This window comes from Lathyrus oleraceus, chromosome 6 (assembly GCF_024323335.1).
Source record: "Lathyrus oleraceus cultivar Zhongwan6 chromosome 6, CAAS_Psat_ZW6_1.0, whole genome shotgun sequence".
Classification (NCBI taxonomy): Eukaryota; Viridiplantae; Streptophyta; class Magnoliopsida; order Fabales; family Fabaceae; genus Lathyrus; species Lathyrus oleraceus.
Genome location: NC_066584.1, coordinates 428,608,542 through 428,627,274, shown reverse-complemented (window position 1 = coordinate 428,627,274; position 18,733 = coordinate 428,608,542). Strand labels below are relative to the sequence as shown.

At 32.0% G+C, this 18,733-nt stretch overlaps 1 protein-coding gene across 1 annotated transcript; it reads right to left on the bottom strand.

Moving 5' to 3' along the window:
- Positions 1–10,138: 10,138 nt before the first annotated feature.
- Positions 10,139–15,366, bottom strand: LOC127096645 (ferric reduction oxidase 4). The gene is made up of 8 exons (XM_051035194.1): positions 15,137–15,366; positions 14,940–15,048; positions 14,663–14,851; positions 14,306–14,540; positions 11,782–12,109; positions 11,422–11,662; positions 10,651–11,330; positions 10,139–10,554 (listed from the first exon to the last, which is right to left on the bottom strand). Exons 1-8 carry the CDS (start codon positions 15,291–15,293, stop codon positions 10,415–10,417), a joined length of 2,079 nt encoding a protein of 692 aa, XP_050891151.1. The 5' UTR covers positions 15,294–15,366; the 3' UTR covers positions 10,139–10,414.
- Between the last annotated feature and the right edge of the window lie 3,367 nt (positions 15,367–18,733).

Here is an 18,733-nt window from a genome sequence, read left to right as displayed (position 1 = left end):
TTGGCCCTAAGATTCCTTATGTCATCTCATCATAGGCACTGGCTTTGGTATCACACCTTGGCATCCTCCTTACCCCTCATTCATTGGGATTTCTCTAGGAGAGATCACCAAGCACTTTTGATTTTATCATACTTTGTTTTTCATTATTTACCAGCCAAAATGCCAAAAATATGTCAATGTATAGATTGTTGCTTTTGTAGGTAGTGTATGTGTTCACCCATGCTCCATTAACCTCATATCTAGGGTTTAAGACCCTCAATGCAAGGATAGCAATCAAGATATGGTTTACATTGACTCTATACATCATATATGGGTCCCCATGATCTTCACATATCATTTTGATCAAGAATTCATCAAGAGTTTGAAGCTTGTTTGCCTTGGAAGCCCTAATTCATCTAGGTATCTTGTGTGACTTCCTCAACAAGTTTCTTTACCATTTGATCAAATATTTCAAGGTATAGTTCATATTACATCATATTACACATATATGATCCTTCATTAGTCCCAAATATCAAGAGAATGTCAAGTTTGCAAGATGGTTCATGGTGGTTGACCAAAGAAAGTCAACTGGTCAAAATTGGGGTTCCCTAGACCCTATATCCTACACTTTTTGTCATATGAAAATGATTCCAAGATAAATATTACTCCTTATGACATTACAAACAACTTTCATGTTGAAGTCAATAGCTAGTTTTTCTTGGAAAGTCATTTTTATGGTGAAAGATTATAAGTCATTTTGTGTGAACCCTAGTTAGGAGGTCAACTTCCAAGGACCATAACTTGCTCAATTTTTATGAGATTAAAGAAATTAAAGTTCCATGATCAAATTAACTATGTCCTTTTTAACTTTTATGTTTGGAATAAGTTCAAATTCAACTTGAAAATGCATGTGCCAAGAGGAAACATTACAGGTCATTTTGGGCCATTACCATTGAATAAGTGATTTTCCTCAACTTCTAAAATGCATAACTCCTTCATGCCAAATCCAAATGAGGTCAAATTTGTGACCAAATTGAAAATGTTTGAAGTATCTACAACTTTGATGAAGGAACATTTTCCATTTGAAGCCCATAGCAAATGTTATTCAAGGTGGAAGAAGTGAAGATTTGACTTGGTACTTAGAAAATTTTCAAATATGTTTGATTTTCCAAACTTCCACCTCAGAATTCATCATGATCCAAGCTTCAAATGGAAAATTGTTCAACATTAAAGTTTTTCCCCTTGATCTCACCTTTCCAAAAAGTCTAATATCATCTTATTTGGCCAAAGAATGAAGGACTTGCGCATGGGTTCTTTTCAAAGGACCATTTGGATGGATTTCACCTTCACATTTCAAATTCAAATGCATGGCCATATAACATGATTTCAGCATTGTACACAAGCATTTTTGGACCTGAATACATCACTTGATGGGCCTATCACACGCCCATGCAAGCATGCAACGCAAATTTCTAAATTTGGAAAATTTTAGAAGTGTGTGGAAATGAATCACATTGGATATAAATACAACCGTCATGGCTCAGAATTAAGGACTCATGCCTAAGCTTTGAAGCTGAAATCCAAACCCTCGCCATTAAAGGATAACCTTGAAGGTTTTCATTTGAAAATCGAGCTTTAAACCTCATTCTGTTTTGAGATTGAAACTCCAAGAGTCCAAGCTTCTCTTTGATCCTAATCACCTCCTACAAGCTTTTGAAACCAAGTCAAGGACAATTAGAATCAAGATCAAGCAAGGTTGAAGCTCTTTCGAAGGTAATTTTTCAGAATTATCATCTCTTCGATTCTCTCTCAATTCTTCATCATTCCTTGTGATTTTTGATTGGCTGAAGGCCTACCAATGTAGGCAACAAGATTGAATTGCTTTGAGGTCAAATCAAAGCAACTCAGTTCATGATCCTCAAAATTCAAATCCCTGTATCTCTTGATATACTTGGAATTGGAGAAAATTGAGGCCATATTCGAGCTCCTGAGCATTTTTCTTTAAATCCATGTCCTTGTTTTTCATTTTTATGGTGGACCAGTCCGGTGAGGTCCACCGGAGAAGAAGACCGGAGCTAGGGCTTCGGTGATGTGTTGACCATTAGATCATGATCTCACTTTTTAATCTTAGCCTTCTGTTTTGATTACCAATTGTGTCACGCGTTTGACTCAAGTGTTAGTGGAATGCATGCTTATGGCCATCAGATCTGCCACCTCAATTAATGAGGGAGATCTGATGACCCTTGTTTTTTTGAATTTCTTTTTTATTTCTGATTTTATGTTTGTTTAATCCTTTTATTTTGTTTAATTCATAATAATTTCATTTTTAATCAAAAAAATATGGGGCTTTCACTAAAAATCTTTAAATATTTTCCTTTTTCATTTTCTGAATTAAAATTATTTTTTGGATTAACTTTGATATTTTTGATGAATTAAATATTTTTGTGCATATTTTTAATTGTTTAAAAATACTACTGACTTTTCAAAAATCATGAATTTTTTTTTCTAAAGTCCTTTGACCTAGAATAAATCTCTTGCCCATTTATTTGGTGTTTTGAAGAGATTTTAGGTTTTGACCAAATTAAATTGAATTTTAATGCATTTTTAATTTGATTATTAGTTGATTAAATGTGTAAAAATTGTGTTGAGTCGTTTTTATGGTCTTGTGATGTTTGACTATTTGTTTGGGCCTTGATCAAGGTTGATTTGACTTTTGTTGGATTAAAATCATTGGATTTAGGGAATTGATGAAATGGATATTTCATCTTCCAAAATGAATGAATGATTTTAATTTGATAAAATTCCTCCCATGATCAATTTGTGTTTCTCTATTTCCCATCCCCCTTCATCTCCATCCCTATTGTTTCCTATTCCTTTCACTGACCAATGAAATCTCAAATGTCCTAAGGCTAATTGGTTCATCAATGACTTTATGTCAAATGAACCAATACAAATATGGATGAGATAGGTCCATTTCTCTTGATCTTTTCTTTTAGTGTGTGGTATGTTTTAGGAGTTTGGTCCATTATACCAAATCTCTAACATGCATTAACACCTAAGTTTCTATTTCCCGGCCTCAGATAGTTGTGACTTCTACATAAGTCCAATTACGATTGCTTAACATAAAGCTAAATTTGACCCTAAAGGCATATCATTCTAGTAAGTGAGATTGTAAGTCTCCCATCCTTCATGGTATTGTGTGGAAACTTGGCCTTTTTTCCTTCCTATGGAAGATGTCTTGGTTCAAGGATCCATGCTTGTGAATGAATGGTTGAATGTTCTCCAAAGAATGACTTAATCAATTGAAAAGCAAAACACCACTAACACTACTAACACCACTAACACCACTAATATTTTACTAACTTTTATTAATATTTCTTTACTTTCAAGTCATTTACTTTATGTAATTTAATTTTCAGCCATTTATCATTCATTTCCATTTACATTTCATTAAACTTGTTTATATTTATGTCATTTTTACTTTGCTCATTTGAACCATATCTTGTGATTGTATATATTTGTTTGTGCATTTTGATTTTGTTTATGGTCTTAGGACCTTAAAATACTTAATAAACAACAAAAAACCTAAATAATGTTTGGTGGACTGTTGATCTTGATCTGAATTTTTGGACTTAGGATTAGGCAACATTCCCTGTGCAAAAGGACTTGGCCAATGCCAACATTTTGAGACCAAGTTATTGTGAACTGAGCCTTCATCTGATGCAAGCCTTGGATCTTGTTTGAATTCATCTGCTACTTTGTCTTGGTGTTAATTGTTAGTTTGACCTTGTGTCTGATGCTTTGCTCTGAGTTGATCAAGCAATAGTTCATCTGATACATGAGAAGATAAATAAGATTACTAGCTATGGGGTTTGCTTGGTTGGATGTGGCTATCTTTATTTGATGCCTTAATCTCCTTGATGTTTGGATCTTGCTATTTGGTTGTTGATTATTGCTTGATTCAAAGTCCAAAGGGAAATTGAGTTTTATATATGACATTCTTGTCCGTTGGATTGCATCCCATCGGTCAGGTCTTTTCAACTCTTAACTTTTAATTTTTTGCTTAGGATAGTCTCTTCATCTCCTTCCATTTCTTAAATTTAAAAATATCTCCCCCTTTTTAAAACCTTTCTTTGCTTATGATTTCAAACTTAGACCTATTTTCAAATAGAAACTTTGGCCTTATGCCAATGAATTTTCAAACTTCTTTTCTTAAATCAAATTTGTAAATAAACTTAATCATATTGAGTTAAAATTTCAAAAGACAAAAAGAACTAACAACTTCATTCAAATTTTTAGCCTTTTGTGCCCTTTTCATTTAAACTTTTGTTAAAAGAAATTCATCAACTTTGAAATTGTTACCACAAACTATGAGGTTTTGATCCCTCATTCTTATGTTGGTACGTAGGCACAAGTCCGAAGGTCTTGTCAAACACAAAAATATAATCAATGAATTCTCTTCTCATCCCCACACTCTATTTTTCTCAAACATCTTTTATACCAAAAACACATACACACATAAAGAGTGCTCCCTAGGAGTACCTAGGACACTTTGGGTGTTAACACCTTCCCTCTGTGTAACCAACCCCCTTACATGTAATCTCTGGAATTTTATTAGTTTTGATTTGAAAACTTCTTATCCTTGGGTTTTGTTCGTACTTTACCCTTTTCCTTTGGAAACAATAAAAGCGCGGTGGCGACTCTGGTTTTATTGACGTCAAGCTTATCCATAGCTTGATGGTCATGAATTTACCGCTACAATGTACACCAACCTCCTGGTTTTGAAAATCATAAAAATCCAGATTTTATTTTCAAACTTAAGAAATCTTTGTATGGTCTGAAACAAGCTCCTAGAGCATGGTATGGACGACTAAGCAATTTTATTTTAGAAAATGATTTACCAGAGGGAAAGTTGATACAACTTTGTTTTGTAAAATATTCGAAAATGATATTTTTTTCGTTCAAATGTATGTGGATGATAGCATATTTGGTTCTACTAATGCTACTTTGTGAAAAGAATTTGCTAAGTCAATGCTGGCAGAGTTTGAGATGAGTCTGATGGGAGAACTCAAGTTCTCTATGGGTATCCAAATTAATCAAAGTTCAGAAGAAACATATAGTCATCAGAGCAAATATACAAAAGAACTTCTGAAGAAGTTTGACATGTCAGAATGCAAGATAGCAAAAACTCCAATGCATCATACATGTATTCTTGAGAAAGATGAGGTAAACACAAAGGTATAGAAAAATATATAGAGAGGTATGATAGGTTCTTTTTCATACTTAACTGCTTTTAGATTTGACATCTCATTTAGTGTTTGTTTATGTGCTCGCTTCCAATCAGATCCTAGATAATCCCACTTAACAACTGTTAAGAGGATCTTCGGTTATTTGAAAGGTACTACTAACCTTGGGTTCTGTTATAGAAAATCAAAAGAGTACAAGCTAGTATGGTATTGTGACGCTGATTACGCTGAAGATAGACTTGAAAGAAAAAACACTTATGGAAGCTATGAGTTTCTGGGAGACAACTTGATCTCATTGTCCAACAAGAGGCAATAAACTATTTCACTATCAACAACAGAAGTTGAATATATTGTAGCTTCTGGGTGCAACACACAAATGCTCTGGATGAAATGTCAGCTAGAAGATTTTCAGATATATGATAGTAACATTCATATTCTCTATGATCATAATTGTTCTATTTTTTTTTATCTAAGAATCCCATTTTACATTCTAGAGCTAAAAATATTGAGATTAAACATCACTTTATACGTGACTATGTTCAGAATGAAAATTTAAATTTTAAATTTATTGGTACAAACCATCAATGAGCTGATATATTTACAAAACCCTTGCTGAAGATAAATTTGTTTTTATTCTAAAGAATTTGAAATGGATTTATGTCCATAATGAAAAAGATGAATATCCTATAATGTTTAATTTCTCATAATGATTTAATGAGACTCCTAGATTTGGTGACTCTGAACATTGAGTCTTATGAAGTGAAAAGGTTTCATGAGTTTGGAAGTATCCAGTCAAAACCTCTCTGTTAAAGTTCCATGTTCTAGATACTGAACAATTGCTATATTAATTATCTATAATCAGCCTTTGTTTATGGATTGTTTTAAAGACAACTGTCTTAAAAACTGAAATGCTCAACTGAGTGACATATTGGGTGAAAAGATTTCTTGGGAATAAGTAAAATCTCTTCACGTCTTCCTCCTTGTCAAGATTGTTGCATTATTTATGATTTTTTCATAATTACAAAACCTTTATAAAACCAACTTCACTCACATCTCACACACTTACGCTACTCAGATCTTACACTTTCTCTCTTTCAAACCATTCTCCATGCAAACCCTAAAACCCTTGTTCATCACCATGGTTGGTTCTTAACAACAAGTTCAATAAAAATCTACTCAAGCTACTCAAGATGTTCAATCTACTCAACAACAAGATCAAGTGAAGGAAGGAATTTGAGAACTCACTCTTTCTACTCATGTTACGAAGTTAGAGTTCTCTACCAACTGATTGTTGATTTTGAAAACCTAAAGGAAAATGAGTTTGACCTTACTGAAGGGGTGAAATCTCAAGGTTGGGAAGGATTATTTGATCGTCTCAAAGGACTAGTTTATCCAAAACTGGTAAAATAATTTTGGATTTTGGCAAAAGCTTCAAGCCTACGAATCATCTCTCACGTCCTAAGGAAACAAGATCAACATTTTTTAGAAGTCCATAGCTAAACTTATCAATCATAATGGTACTGGGAAAAATGTTTTGATATGTTTGCTAAGAAGGACAAGATTGATGAGATTGCTGGAGTGATTTTCTAAGATGGAAAGAACTCCTCTAATGCCAAGAATCTGCACAACCATTTCATAGTATGGTTCAAGATTCTTCTGGATTATGTTCATCATATACCCTTAACAAACTCTTATGACTATATCAACACATATCAGAACTATATGTTTTACTATCTCTCTTCTAGAACCAAGATGGATCTATGTTCTATACTATTAAAGTATCTAAGGGAGATAGTCAGGGAAACTAGGAATGGAACTCCAAAATCCAGAAAGTGGATACCTCTAGGAAGACTTATTTTTGATATTCTTTTTGAGAGCAAGTTGGTTCAAACCCTAATATAGGTGGGTTTGACAAAGGAAGTTGAATTTGACATTGGGAAGACCTTCAATAAAAGGAATCTGAAGAACATGTTATTGATCACTATTGTCATTGACCCTTCAGAGACTTTGGATAAGAGGATTGTTGCCTCCAAAAGGATTCCTATTAAGGAATATCCTATCTTCACCGAGGAAGATCCTTAAGAAGTTCCGAAGTCCTACATTGCTAGCTGTTTGGCAACAAGTGTAACTCCAATTGCTTACTCCTATGATGAACTTCAAGAAACTGCTTCAGACGTCTACTCTCTCAAGAGAAGAAGGAATTCCAAGTCAACTGGTGATGGACCTTCTAGAACATCCACTAATCATGTACCAATAACATTTGAAACTACTCTAACTTAACCACAAAAAATACAATCAACATTTCTTTCTCAAATTCTAAATCCAACTGAAAATACTACATCTAAACAACCCCACTATAACCACTGAACTACCATTGAACCAACACAACCACCAACTACTTAAACAATCCCCATAGTCTCTAAACCAAATCAACCATAAAACCCCCCTTCTGAAACCATCCATTCCATTCACTTCCTTCAGAATCACCATTCCCGAAGCCCGTGCCTTTCCAGAAGACACACTAACACCACCAACTCCACCCCCTCAACCTAATAACATAGATGAATCATTCATTGACAATGTCATGGAAAACATCATAAACAATGAACATTTAACCCCTGATTCCTCTAACCAAACAAAAGACATCTCATCTGATGCTGAGATAGAAACAATGTAATGGAAAAATGTTTTAATATGCTTGCTAAGAAGGACAAGATTGATGAGATTGCTGGAGTGATTTTCCAAGATGGAAAGAACTCCTCTAATGCCAAGAATCTGCACAACCATTTCATAGTATGGTTCAAGATTCTTCTGTATTGTGTTCATCATATACCCTTAACAAACTCTTATGACTATATCAACACATATCAGAAGTACATGTTTTACTATCTCTCGTCTAGAACCAAGATGAATCTATGTTCTATACTATTAAAGTATCTAAGGGAGCTAGTCAGGGAAACTAGGAATGGAACTCGAAAACCCAGAAAGTGGATACCTCTAGGAAGACTTATTTCTGATATTCTTTTTGAGATCAAGCTGGTTCAAACCCTAATAGAGGTGGGTTTGACAAAGGAAGTTGAATTTGACATTGGGAAGACCTTCCATGAAAGGAATCTGAAGAACATGTTATTGATCACTATTGTCATTGAGCACTCAGAGAGTTTGGATAGGAGGATTGTTGCCTCCAAAAGGATTCCTATTAAGGAATATCCTATCTTCACCAAGGAAGATCCTTAAGAAGTTCTGGAGTCCTACATTGCTAGCTGTTTGGCAACAAGTGTAACTCCAATTGCTTACTCATGTGATGAACTTCAAGAAACTGCTTCAGACGTCTACTCTCTCAAGAGAAGAAGGAATTCCAAGTCAACTGGTGATGGACCTTCAAGAACATTCAATTCCTCAACCAATATAATCATAACTCCTGACATCTTGAGAAATACTATGGGACCAGAAGCAGGAGTTGTTGGTTCTGGAAGTCCTAGATCAGCTGAAGTGTCTACTGATAGACCTCATGGTAAGTCTCCCTTAGTTGAGAATCCTTTTTATTTTGCTCGTTTTGTCATTTCTACTTCATCTACTCCTTTCTAACCCACTTCAACATCAAAACCATTTATTTCAATTCCTTTTGGAACCATCTCAAATCCCAAACAAAAACAACCTATTATATCTGAAACAAGCACTAATCATGTACCAATAACATCTGAAACTACTCTAACTGAACCACAAAAAATACAATCAACATTTCTTTCTCAAATTCTAAATCCAACTAAAAATACTACATCTAAACAACCCCCACTATAACCATTGAACTACCATTGAACCAACACAACCACCAACTACTTAAACAATCCCCATAGTCTCTCAACCAAATCAACCAGAAAGCCCCCCTTCTGAAACCATCCATTCCATTCACTTCCTTCAGAATCACCATTTCCGAAGCCCGTGTCTTTCTAGAAGACACACCAACACGACCAACTCCACCCCCTCAACCTAATAACATAGATGAATCATTCATTGACAATGTCATGGAAAACATCAGAAACAATGAACATTTAACCCCTGATTCCTCTGACCAAACAAAAGACATCTCATCTGATGCTGAGATAGAACCTGAACCTGAACCTATCACTGACCCTGAGGAGATTGATGATCTAGTTAGGCAGTTTGAGTCAGAAGCAAATGAGCGTCTATACTTTGTGACACAAGATTGCACATAATGTGTCAATCCTGTTCAAAGTGATGATGTCTGGGCTGATTTCAGAAGATAGATGAACTCATGTACCTGAGAGCTGAAAGAACTCTGATACACAGCTGCTCAGAAGAAATTTCATTACAAACTTTATGAGTTCATAGAGCCTTTTGTGGAGATGTTTACTCTCAAATCTCCTCCAAAAGCTATTCCTCCTCTAGAAACCTCACTTTTGAAGTTGATGTTGAAGCCGAGGCAGAAGTCACTCCTCCTCCTTCAGTAACTGAGATTGCAACTGTATCTGGAACTAAGTCAGTAGTGGAAGCTGAACACATTCCTCTTGTGCTGAAGACTTTGGAAGAACTTAAGCAAGACTTGTTTATCGGCTTCTTTTAACTCATTTTTCCAAAATCTTCTCCCTTGAAATATTCGGGGGAATGTAGGCGTCAAATTTGGACAGTGGTCCACGCCCTTCTTCTTCTTTATGTCGACCAACATCTCTCTCCCGATGCCGGTTGGATCCATGGCTTCCTAATCCTCAGTTGATTCCCATGGCTAGGAAGTTTTCTTCATAATTAATGTAAGGATACACCCTATTCAGTAAATCTTTCAAATTATGAACTTCTTTGAGTCATAGTTTCTCCTAGAACATACATTGCAATCCGACCTCATTCTTCTTTGAAAATCCAGCCTTTCAAACTATTAATTACTTTTGAAAATTAAGTATATAATCAAATCAATACATTGATAAGAAAACTTAAGTACAAATTTTGGGGATATCCACTCAATATACAAACATATGAAGAACAACAAATAAGAAGTAAAAACATTAATCCATGAACACATACATATGTGCAATTGCACTTGTTCACAACTGATTAACTATATCGAAGAATCGATATGGATATTTTACCTTAACCAAAAAAATATATGGATATTTTACAGATGGTATATTATACACACACAATATAAGCAAATGATTTACAATATATATTATGTATCACCAATTAAAGCTGATGGATTCAAAGTGAAGATTATCAGCTAAACCAGAAGCACAAATTTTGGCAACTTCATGTCTCAATTTTCTTGGACCACATACCATGACTCCAACATCTTTGCATTCAAACTCAAACATAATTTCTGCAAAATTAGCAAAATTTTATAGATCATTTTCCAATTGAAATAATATATAGTAAAACTCAACTATATTTACCAAAATACCCTTCCCCCACTTACTTTTTAGATCAGGTCTTGCACCAAAATGTACATTGGTAGCTTCCACTAAAGATTGATGAGGAATGCTTTCAAGTTCTCTTGTTGGTGTTGAAACTTCTACATTTATTTGCTTATTTTCTAAAGTGTTTTGTCTTTTCCACCAAAGAAAAGCAACACTAGAACATACACATATGCATGCACAGATTAGAAACATGTACCACATAACCTTGAATGTCCAATTATACACTTCACTCGAGTTCTTCTCCATCGGATAAATATAGTAACGAGTTAAAATTCCTAAAAGAAGAAGAAACATGATGAAAGATGACGTGATTACGGCACTAAGCCATAACCAATTATTTGGGCCTAATACAAGTGAGATAGGAGAATCTGAGAGGTTTGGCTTAAACCATATTGTTTGGATAGGTTTTTGAGTTTCTGTTGAAGGTTCTTGTTTTTCTCTCGTGATGTAAGCTTCGATTTGTAAATGAAGGTTTGAGATTTGAGTTGTTGAACCAGAAGCAGAAGCAGGAAGCATAAGTTCTAACATTGTTAGATCAACATAATTCTTGAAAACACAAACAAGTAGGAGTTTTGGAGCTTGGAATTGTTGCTGTTGGCTTTGAAATATGAGATCTCGAATTATCGATATGAACGGAGTTATGCCACTTCCACCACTTACCATCACAATCTGTTCATGCCTGAGACAGAAGAATGATGATAGATTATAGTACTATATATGTATCAAGAAGCATGGATTTTGCTACGAGGATGAAGCTAATTAACACTAACCTTAGAAATTGTTTAGTGTGAGGTCCATAGGGTCCTTCAACTGAAACATTAAGATGTTCCAAAGATGAAGATGAAAGTTGTTGATAAAGCGTGTTTGACCAGCTACCAACATTTTTTATGGTAACACTGAGATTATTAGTTTCCATATTACAACTAGAAGTCACTGTAAAAGGGTGCCATTGCAGCTTGGAAACTTTTGGAACATTTATGAACACCAAGCTTGTGGGGTTATAGTATAAACCTGAAGTTGCAAATTAAACCAAAAAATGAAAATTTTGTTTGATCATGTTTTATTCTTAAATTCTTCCAAATAGTTTTGATTCAAATAGCTCAATAAATGAGTTTATGATTATCACTTACTAGGATTCTTGGAGAAGTTGAGCTCAAGTGCATCACAAGGCAAAATGCGAGCCGATAATAACCGAGCATTTTGGCGAGATTGTAAGAATCTAAGATGTCTATCAATGAGGAATAGAAAAATCCCAGGAGCAATCATGCACATGTATTCAACTCCAACATGGATTGCATAGAATAAGATATAGAGAATGTAGAGATGGTGAGTGTAGAAGAATACTTCATACATTTTACGCCTTATGCGTGAAATACTCGTTATCCACATTACTAGTGCTATTAAACTTGCAATCTCTCCGGCTACATTGGAGACATAAGTTTTGCTCCACTCTAGCATCTATGACATAAACAATATATTTATATGCATGGTTGGAACAAATTAACACATTAATTCATATTAATGTCTTTTCTGAATACGAATCATTTTCTATGCATATGATATTTCTAACTATCAATTATCTATATAGGTTTATAGGGTGAGGGGTTACCTAGTTAATTTTTCTATTAAACTAGTTGTTTGTTTGTTTTCAGTCTTGTTCGAATATTATTGATTTTTTATTATAAATTTTTCGCTTTTTAATGATAATTTGTCATTAAAAAACAATACCTTGTTTAAAGTTTGATGCAATTAATATCTTTTGAAAAAATAGTAGTACACAATAAAGATTTTTAAGAATAATTATGAAAAGGTGATGAGGGTCACTATATAATAATTTTATCTTCTTCCTTTTTTAAGAAAAGTTATTGAGCTAGTCTAGGGTAATTAATTTGAGAAAGTTTTAGGTTACAAGAAGTTTATCTTTCATCTAGGACTAGGACTAGGACTAAGATTGTCAACAACAATAATATTAAGTCATCTATGTGGGAAAAAATAATATCTATTTTCAAAAAAGAACTTAAAAGCTTTGAAGAAAATACTATCTCTCATACACAATAAAAGGAAAACTACAAGTTATATCTAGAAGACTAATGAAATGGAGGATTTCGAAACATGAATTTTAAAAGAAATACAAAAAATCATTTTAACATTTTAAAAAAGGTTATTTAGAATAATAAAATAGTTTTTATTAATATATTTTTACTTTTTAAAATACAATAACAAAAATTATATTTGAATAATTTTTTTAAATCTTCCAAAATCCTCTTCCAATACAAATTTATAATTCTCTCAAATTATAAGGTTTTTGATGTTATGAATAAAAATAAATTCTTAAAAATCCTCCAAATCAGAATTTTTCTATTTTTTTCACTCAATCATTTTCATTTTTCAAAGTCCTCCTCTTTCTTTCCTTCCAAACTCCCAAACAAACAAAGTCTATGAAAAATTTAAATAATTTCATAATATTTTATATTATCATTTGAAAAAGTATCATTTAACTAATACTCATCACAAAATAATTATTTATAAGAAAGTAATTGAAAATAAATAATATTTTGACAAACATAACTATTTATTTTATATTTCAACCAAATAATTATCTATGTAGTCGGAGAATTTTAGACCTATTTTCCTTATTGATTCTTTGTATAAGCTCGTGGCAGGTGTTGGTTGGTAGGCCGAAATCTGGTTATGGGAAAGCTTGTCTCCCTAAAATAATCGGTATTTCTTAAAGATTGTTAGTGGATGGTATTGTTGCATTTAATGAGGTTTTAGATCTTGAAAAGATGTCTAAGAGATAGTATTTTGTGTTGAAAGTTGATTTTGAGAAGGTTAATAACTCTGTCAATTGGTCTTTCTTAAATTATATATACTCCAGATGTTTAAGTTCAACGGTAGGTGAAGGTCGTGGATTAGAGATTGTGTTCTTTTAAAGAGTCCCTCTATTATTTTGGTGAACGGTTGTCCAATAGAAGAGATTAGTATCTAAAATGATTTGAAACAAGGAGACCCGTTAACCCTTTTCCTTTTTCTTCTAGTGGTAGCGGGTCTTATTGGTTCTTTGAAAAAGGTTGTCTCGGGTTGATGCTTTTGAAGGTTTTAAGGTGAATTTGGATGGATTAACGACATCTCATCTCCGGTATGCGATGATATGATGTTGGTAGAGTTATGTCAGTTGAAAACCTCTTAACTGTTAAGGCGGTTTTTAGAAGTTTTGAGTCCGCCTTAGGTATTAAATTCAATTTTACAATGAGTTGTTTTCATGTAATTATTGAAGAGAGGCCTTTTATAGATTGGACATAAAAGTATTTACACTAATAGGTGGATTTTATCACTTTAAAATATTTAAGGCTTCATATTGGTATGAACTCGAAGAAGGAAGAGATTTGGGATCCTTTTGTAAAGTTATTTTCTAAAATATTAGAACTTCGGATGAATAAATTTTTGAGTTTAGAAGGTAGGGTGGTCTTATTGAAATCGGTTTTGAATTCAATCTCTTTCAAATATTTAATGGAGGAACAACAATGTAAAGACTCAATTCCAATTAGAAAGAGACAATAGATTCTTTGCCATATATATCATGGGACCTCAAATGCATAAGAAATCACCTTATCATAAACAAGTGGTAACTAAGATTGCACATAAAATACATACCTCAATCATTTGATTGGTGATGGCCCAATAGATGATAAAACCAATAGTATGAGCAGCAAAAAGAACCATCGATAAATGTCCAAGCCATATATGGTATTTGATGCTTGACTCAGAAGTGAGTCCAACCAGACGCAGAATTGAAGACCCTCTTGTCACCGGAAAGAACAAAAATGCCCAACATATGTTTCCTATGTAACCAAGTCTCAATGATACACTCCTAAACTTCGCTTCCCATCTAATACAAAATCAATCAATACACCAAATTTTATATTAATATCGTAATTCAGATTATCAAGACCCTTTTTCTTGAAACCAGCAACAACAACAACAAAAAAAGGACAAGGTTAGATTATTTACACTTTCTCTCCTGCTTTATGCATATGGAGGTTACCAAAACTAATATATAAGTAATTACCAAGAGACCATATCAAAAGTGCAACAAACATGAGTGCAAAACAAAGCTCCATAGCTGAAACTATTCCAAATGGAGACATCACCAGAAATGGACGTCTCAGGAAACATATTAATCTTTTTAGAGCACCACCACTGAAACCAAAACATAGATACAATTCTAATAAAAATTAAACAATAATTAAAGATTAATTAAAGTAATATTTATAGGCTAGCTAGGTACCTTGTGGAGGGTAAGTTTTGTGTTATATGTTCCTGATGAAGATGGAGATAAATACCACCAAGAGCTCCAATGAACATAATAGGAAATGTAAAAAGCAAGAGATTTACCCCTAAAATAATAAACAATTAAAGTAATAATAAATCAATAATCATATAAAAGTAAAAAAGAAATAATATAGAATAACCTAGTAGATTTACCTTGCTCTCTGAAGTATGTAGAGTTGAGCTTGTTTTCTAGGGTGACAGTCCATGTGTTGCGGTAGATCTTTGTTGGCAACAAGATCCAAACTGTTAGTGATCCAATAAACATGAAAAGTAAAATGATTCTAATTAGGAATATTGTGTGACTCTTCATGATATTTCACTTTTGTGTGTATAGTGTCTCAATAATGTGTTGTGCATCCTGTAGATTATGAAAGGTGTATATATAGAAAAGTCAGATACCCTATGGCTGGCTATGGTGAAGCTAATAGCATTATTATATTTACTCTCTCCTTCACACAATATCCCACATATTTCAGCATTTTACATTTATTTAATAAAAATGAAAAAGAAAAAAAAATTATTACATTGCCTTTATTAAATAGAGTTGTCTCTTGACAAAAAAATAATAATAATTACAAAAAAAAAATGAAGTTGTCTCTTCAAAATACTGAAGGTATGATTTATGTTTTTAGTAAAATAATAAATTTATAATAATAAAATAGGAAAAAGAGATGTAATATTTTGATAATTTCTTTCTACAATACATTTGTCAATTCAACAAGTACACTTGTACAAAAGGTCATTAAAACAATAAGTAAATGATTATTATTATTTTTTTAAAAAAAACTTTAGTATAAAAAATTGTTTACTTACATATATTTCATATCATCTAGAAAATTATAATAACATAAAAAATGTGTGAGCAATATATTAGTATTTAAAAGTATAACTGAAAATATATAATTATATATTAAAAAAGATACATTTTTAAAAAAAATAGGTCATTTATGTTCTGATAGAACAAATCTATCAAAATATATACACATACTAGTATACTCATATCAAATTATTTTAAAAATGACACAACATATAATAATATTTATTTTTTAATATTTATTTTATTATTACGCCTTACAAATAATTAATACAAGTGTTTTTAACCCTCGTAGATTGACATGTTGAAGGTTTAAGATATAAAAATGTGTTTTTTTTAGGGCATGTTTGAGAGTTTGGAAAAGAGGAGTAAGGTTTTAAAAAAAAAGGGATTATAGAATAGAATGAATCGAAGGATATTAGCTGGAACATTTTGAAGAGTTTGTTATTATTCAAAATATCTAAAACACCTTAATTTGGAGTTATTCAAATTTATATTGAATGATGATTTTTAAGAGTTTTGAAATGCTTAAATAAAATTTTCTAATATATTTTATATTGTTGTAACATTTTGAAAATTAAAAATACAACGACAATAAACATTCTTTTATGATTCAATATAATATCACAATTTTAAAAAATGTTAAAAATATATCTATTTTTTGTATACAAACCTCCTCCCCAAAATCCTCCCTTAACAAAGTCTTAAAATTTTATATTTAAATTCTTTTAGTTTCAAATTATCTGTATATTTGGATTTAAATACTCTATTGTTAGTTGAGGGTATAATTGATCCTTTAAATTAATGGATCTCAGGTTGATTACAAGATTTCAATTGAATGAATGTATATTTTTACAGTAAAAAAAATAGAGTACTTTATATGTTATTGTATTATTAAAATTAGTACACTTTATGACTTTATTTTAGAAGTGTATCTAAACTAAAACAACAATTAATATAATACAAAAGTGATATCCAATACATAAATGCGCTCTCCGTTTCTAACTATAAGTATCCATTCTTAAATGTAAATCCTAAATCACTAGATTATTTTTTCAAAATATAATCCTAATTAGTATATATAAATATATTGTTAATTTGTCTTGGAATAAAATAATAAACCTTAAATATAATTATACACAAAGGCAATTCAATAAATAATTTTTTTTTTAATAAAATGGTCTAGAGGTTCGAATTTCATAATTTTAAATATAAATAAATAGGAGTTAATAATAACCTAGTTGGGGGAGAATATAATGTATTTTTGTTATCTGTGGCTCTCCGACCAGAATTCATTGAAACATTTATTATAACTAACTTTGTGTGTTTTTTTCATAGGAAAATGTTTGATGTTTTGCATTGCTGTTATTTTCACAATATAGTACAAATTTAAGAGAGAGAAACACTCTCCAAGGTACTAGTACAATTTTTATCAAAACAGACGTACGCAGTAGGAGTACGTACAATTTCTTCTCATAAAAGAGAAAAAGTAAAAACAAAACGCACACTTGCTTCCGCAACAATAGATTTTCAAGTTCTTAGAATTATACATATTTGCTCAACAACAAAATTGGGACTCTTAGTTAATATTATTTTATATATATATATATATATATATATACTTACCCTCTATTCATATTAGGTTTTTTCTTTGATAGCTTAGGAAAGGAATAATGTTAGAAGCTTTTAAATTGTACTAGTTGTCCTCTTATGATAACCTCTTATGATAACATATGCGTCTCTTTGTTCTATTGATCTCGCTCGCACTATTCGTGGATCTGTTAGCATCTTGTGTTTTTATAGCTCTTTCTTCAATAATAATGTAAGCAAGAATTATCCAAGTTAGAGATATTAGTGTAGCAGTAGCTTTACTTTCTGCACTAGTTTCTTAATGAGAACGTGGATACCTCACATAATTAGTTACAAGAACAACAACCAAGTTTTATCTGAAACGGGTTAAATGAATGAAAATCATTAATTTCAATATTTTTTTTAATAATTTTTCTTATAATTTTTCTAAATCCTTGTATATCTTTAGTTGTACAACACAAAATTTTTGACGATTAAGAATATGCATAAAAATAACAGTAGAGTTTTGACAAAAATAAGAGAAATAAAAAAAAAAAGTACAATTTCAATCTTCTCCATTAAAACTAAATCTGAATCTTTTAACAAACAAATTCAGATTAAAAATATTTTACAAAAAAAAGAATATTTTTAATCACATTTCTGATTGATCTAAAAAGAAAAAGAATCTAGAACAAAATGTTGAAGCGGTATTTACACAGATAGGGCACACACGCCAAAGTCAAACAAAGACATGTTGTCTCACACTTAATCAGAACATCTTGTTTAACATATTGCCTACAATTTTTTTTCAATCATATGTAATAACAAACTCTATATTTGACAATTTTTAGACAAATCGGGAAAGCAAAGATGTTACGCACATTCTTCTAGATCACATTTCAAGCATGCAAAGCAACATAGCTAAGATGTTACGCACAATGTTCCAGATCAAATCACAAGCACACAGACATATCAAATGTCACAACAGATAACAAGAAACACAAATATAGCAAAATAATAAGCATAATCGAATATAATGTGTTATATCTCTCCATATTTGCCTCAAAAGAGACAAAGGTAAGAAACCACTATAAGAGAAATAGACTAGCCATATCACGACATATAACTTCGGGAAAAAAAACACAAAACACAACCAAAACATAAGGAAAAATAGTTCTTAGAACAAAACAAATAAATAAACCACCAAACAAATCACTGAGATGAAGTAGAGGAATCATCATCTGAAGAAGTTTCATACTCATCCTCGACACCAACTTCCTCTTCAACACTTGACATGTCTTCATCTTGGTCCATTATCATAATATCTTTCTCAATATATGGAACGGAAACCTGAGATGAAGAAGCAC

Coding starts and splice junctions, on each gene's coding strand:
- LOC127096645 (XM_051035194.1), bottom strand. CDS start 15,293: ATGAAGAGTCACACAATATTCCTAATTAGAATCATTTTACTTTTCATG. Junction 12,110..14,305: donor TCACCAATCAAATGATTGAG/GTATGTATTTTA, acceptor TTTATGTCATAG/ATGCTAGAGTGGAGCAAAAC. Junction 11,663..11,781: donor CAACTTCTCCAAGAATCCTA/GTAAGTGATAAT, acceptor TTGCAACTTCAG/GTTTATACTATAACCCCACA.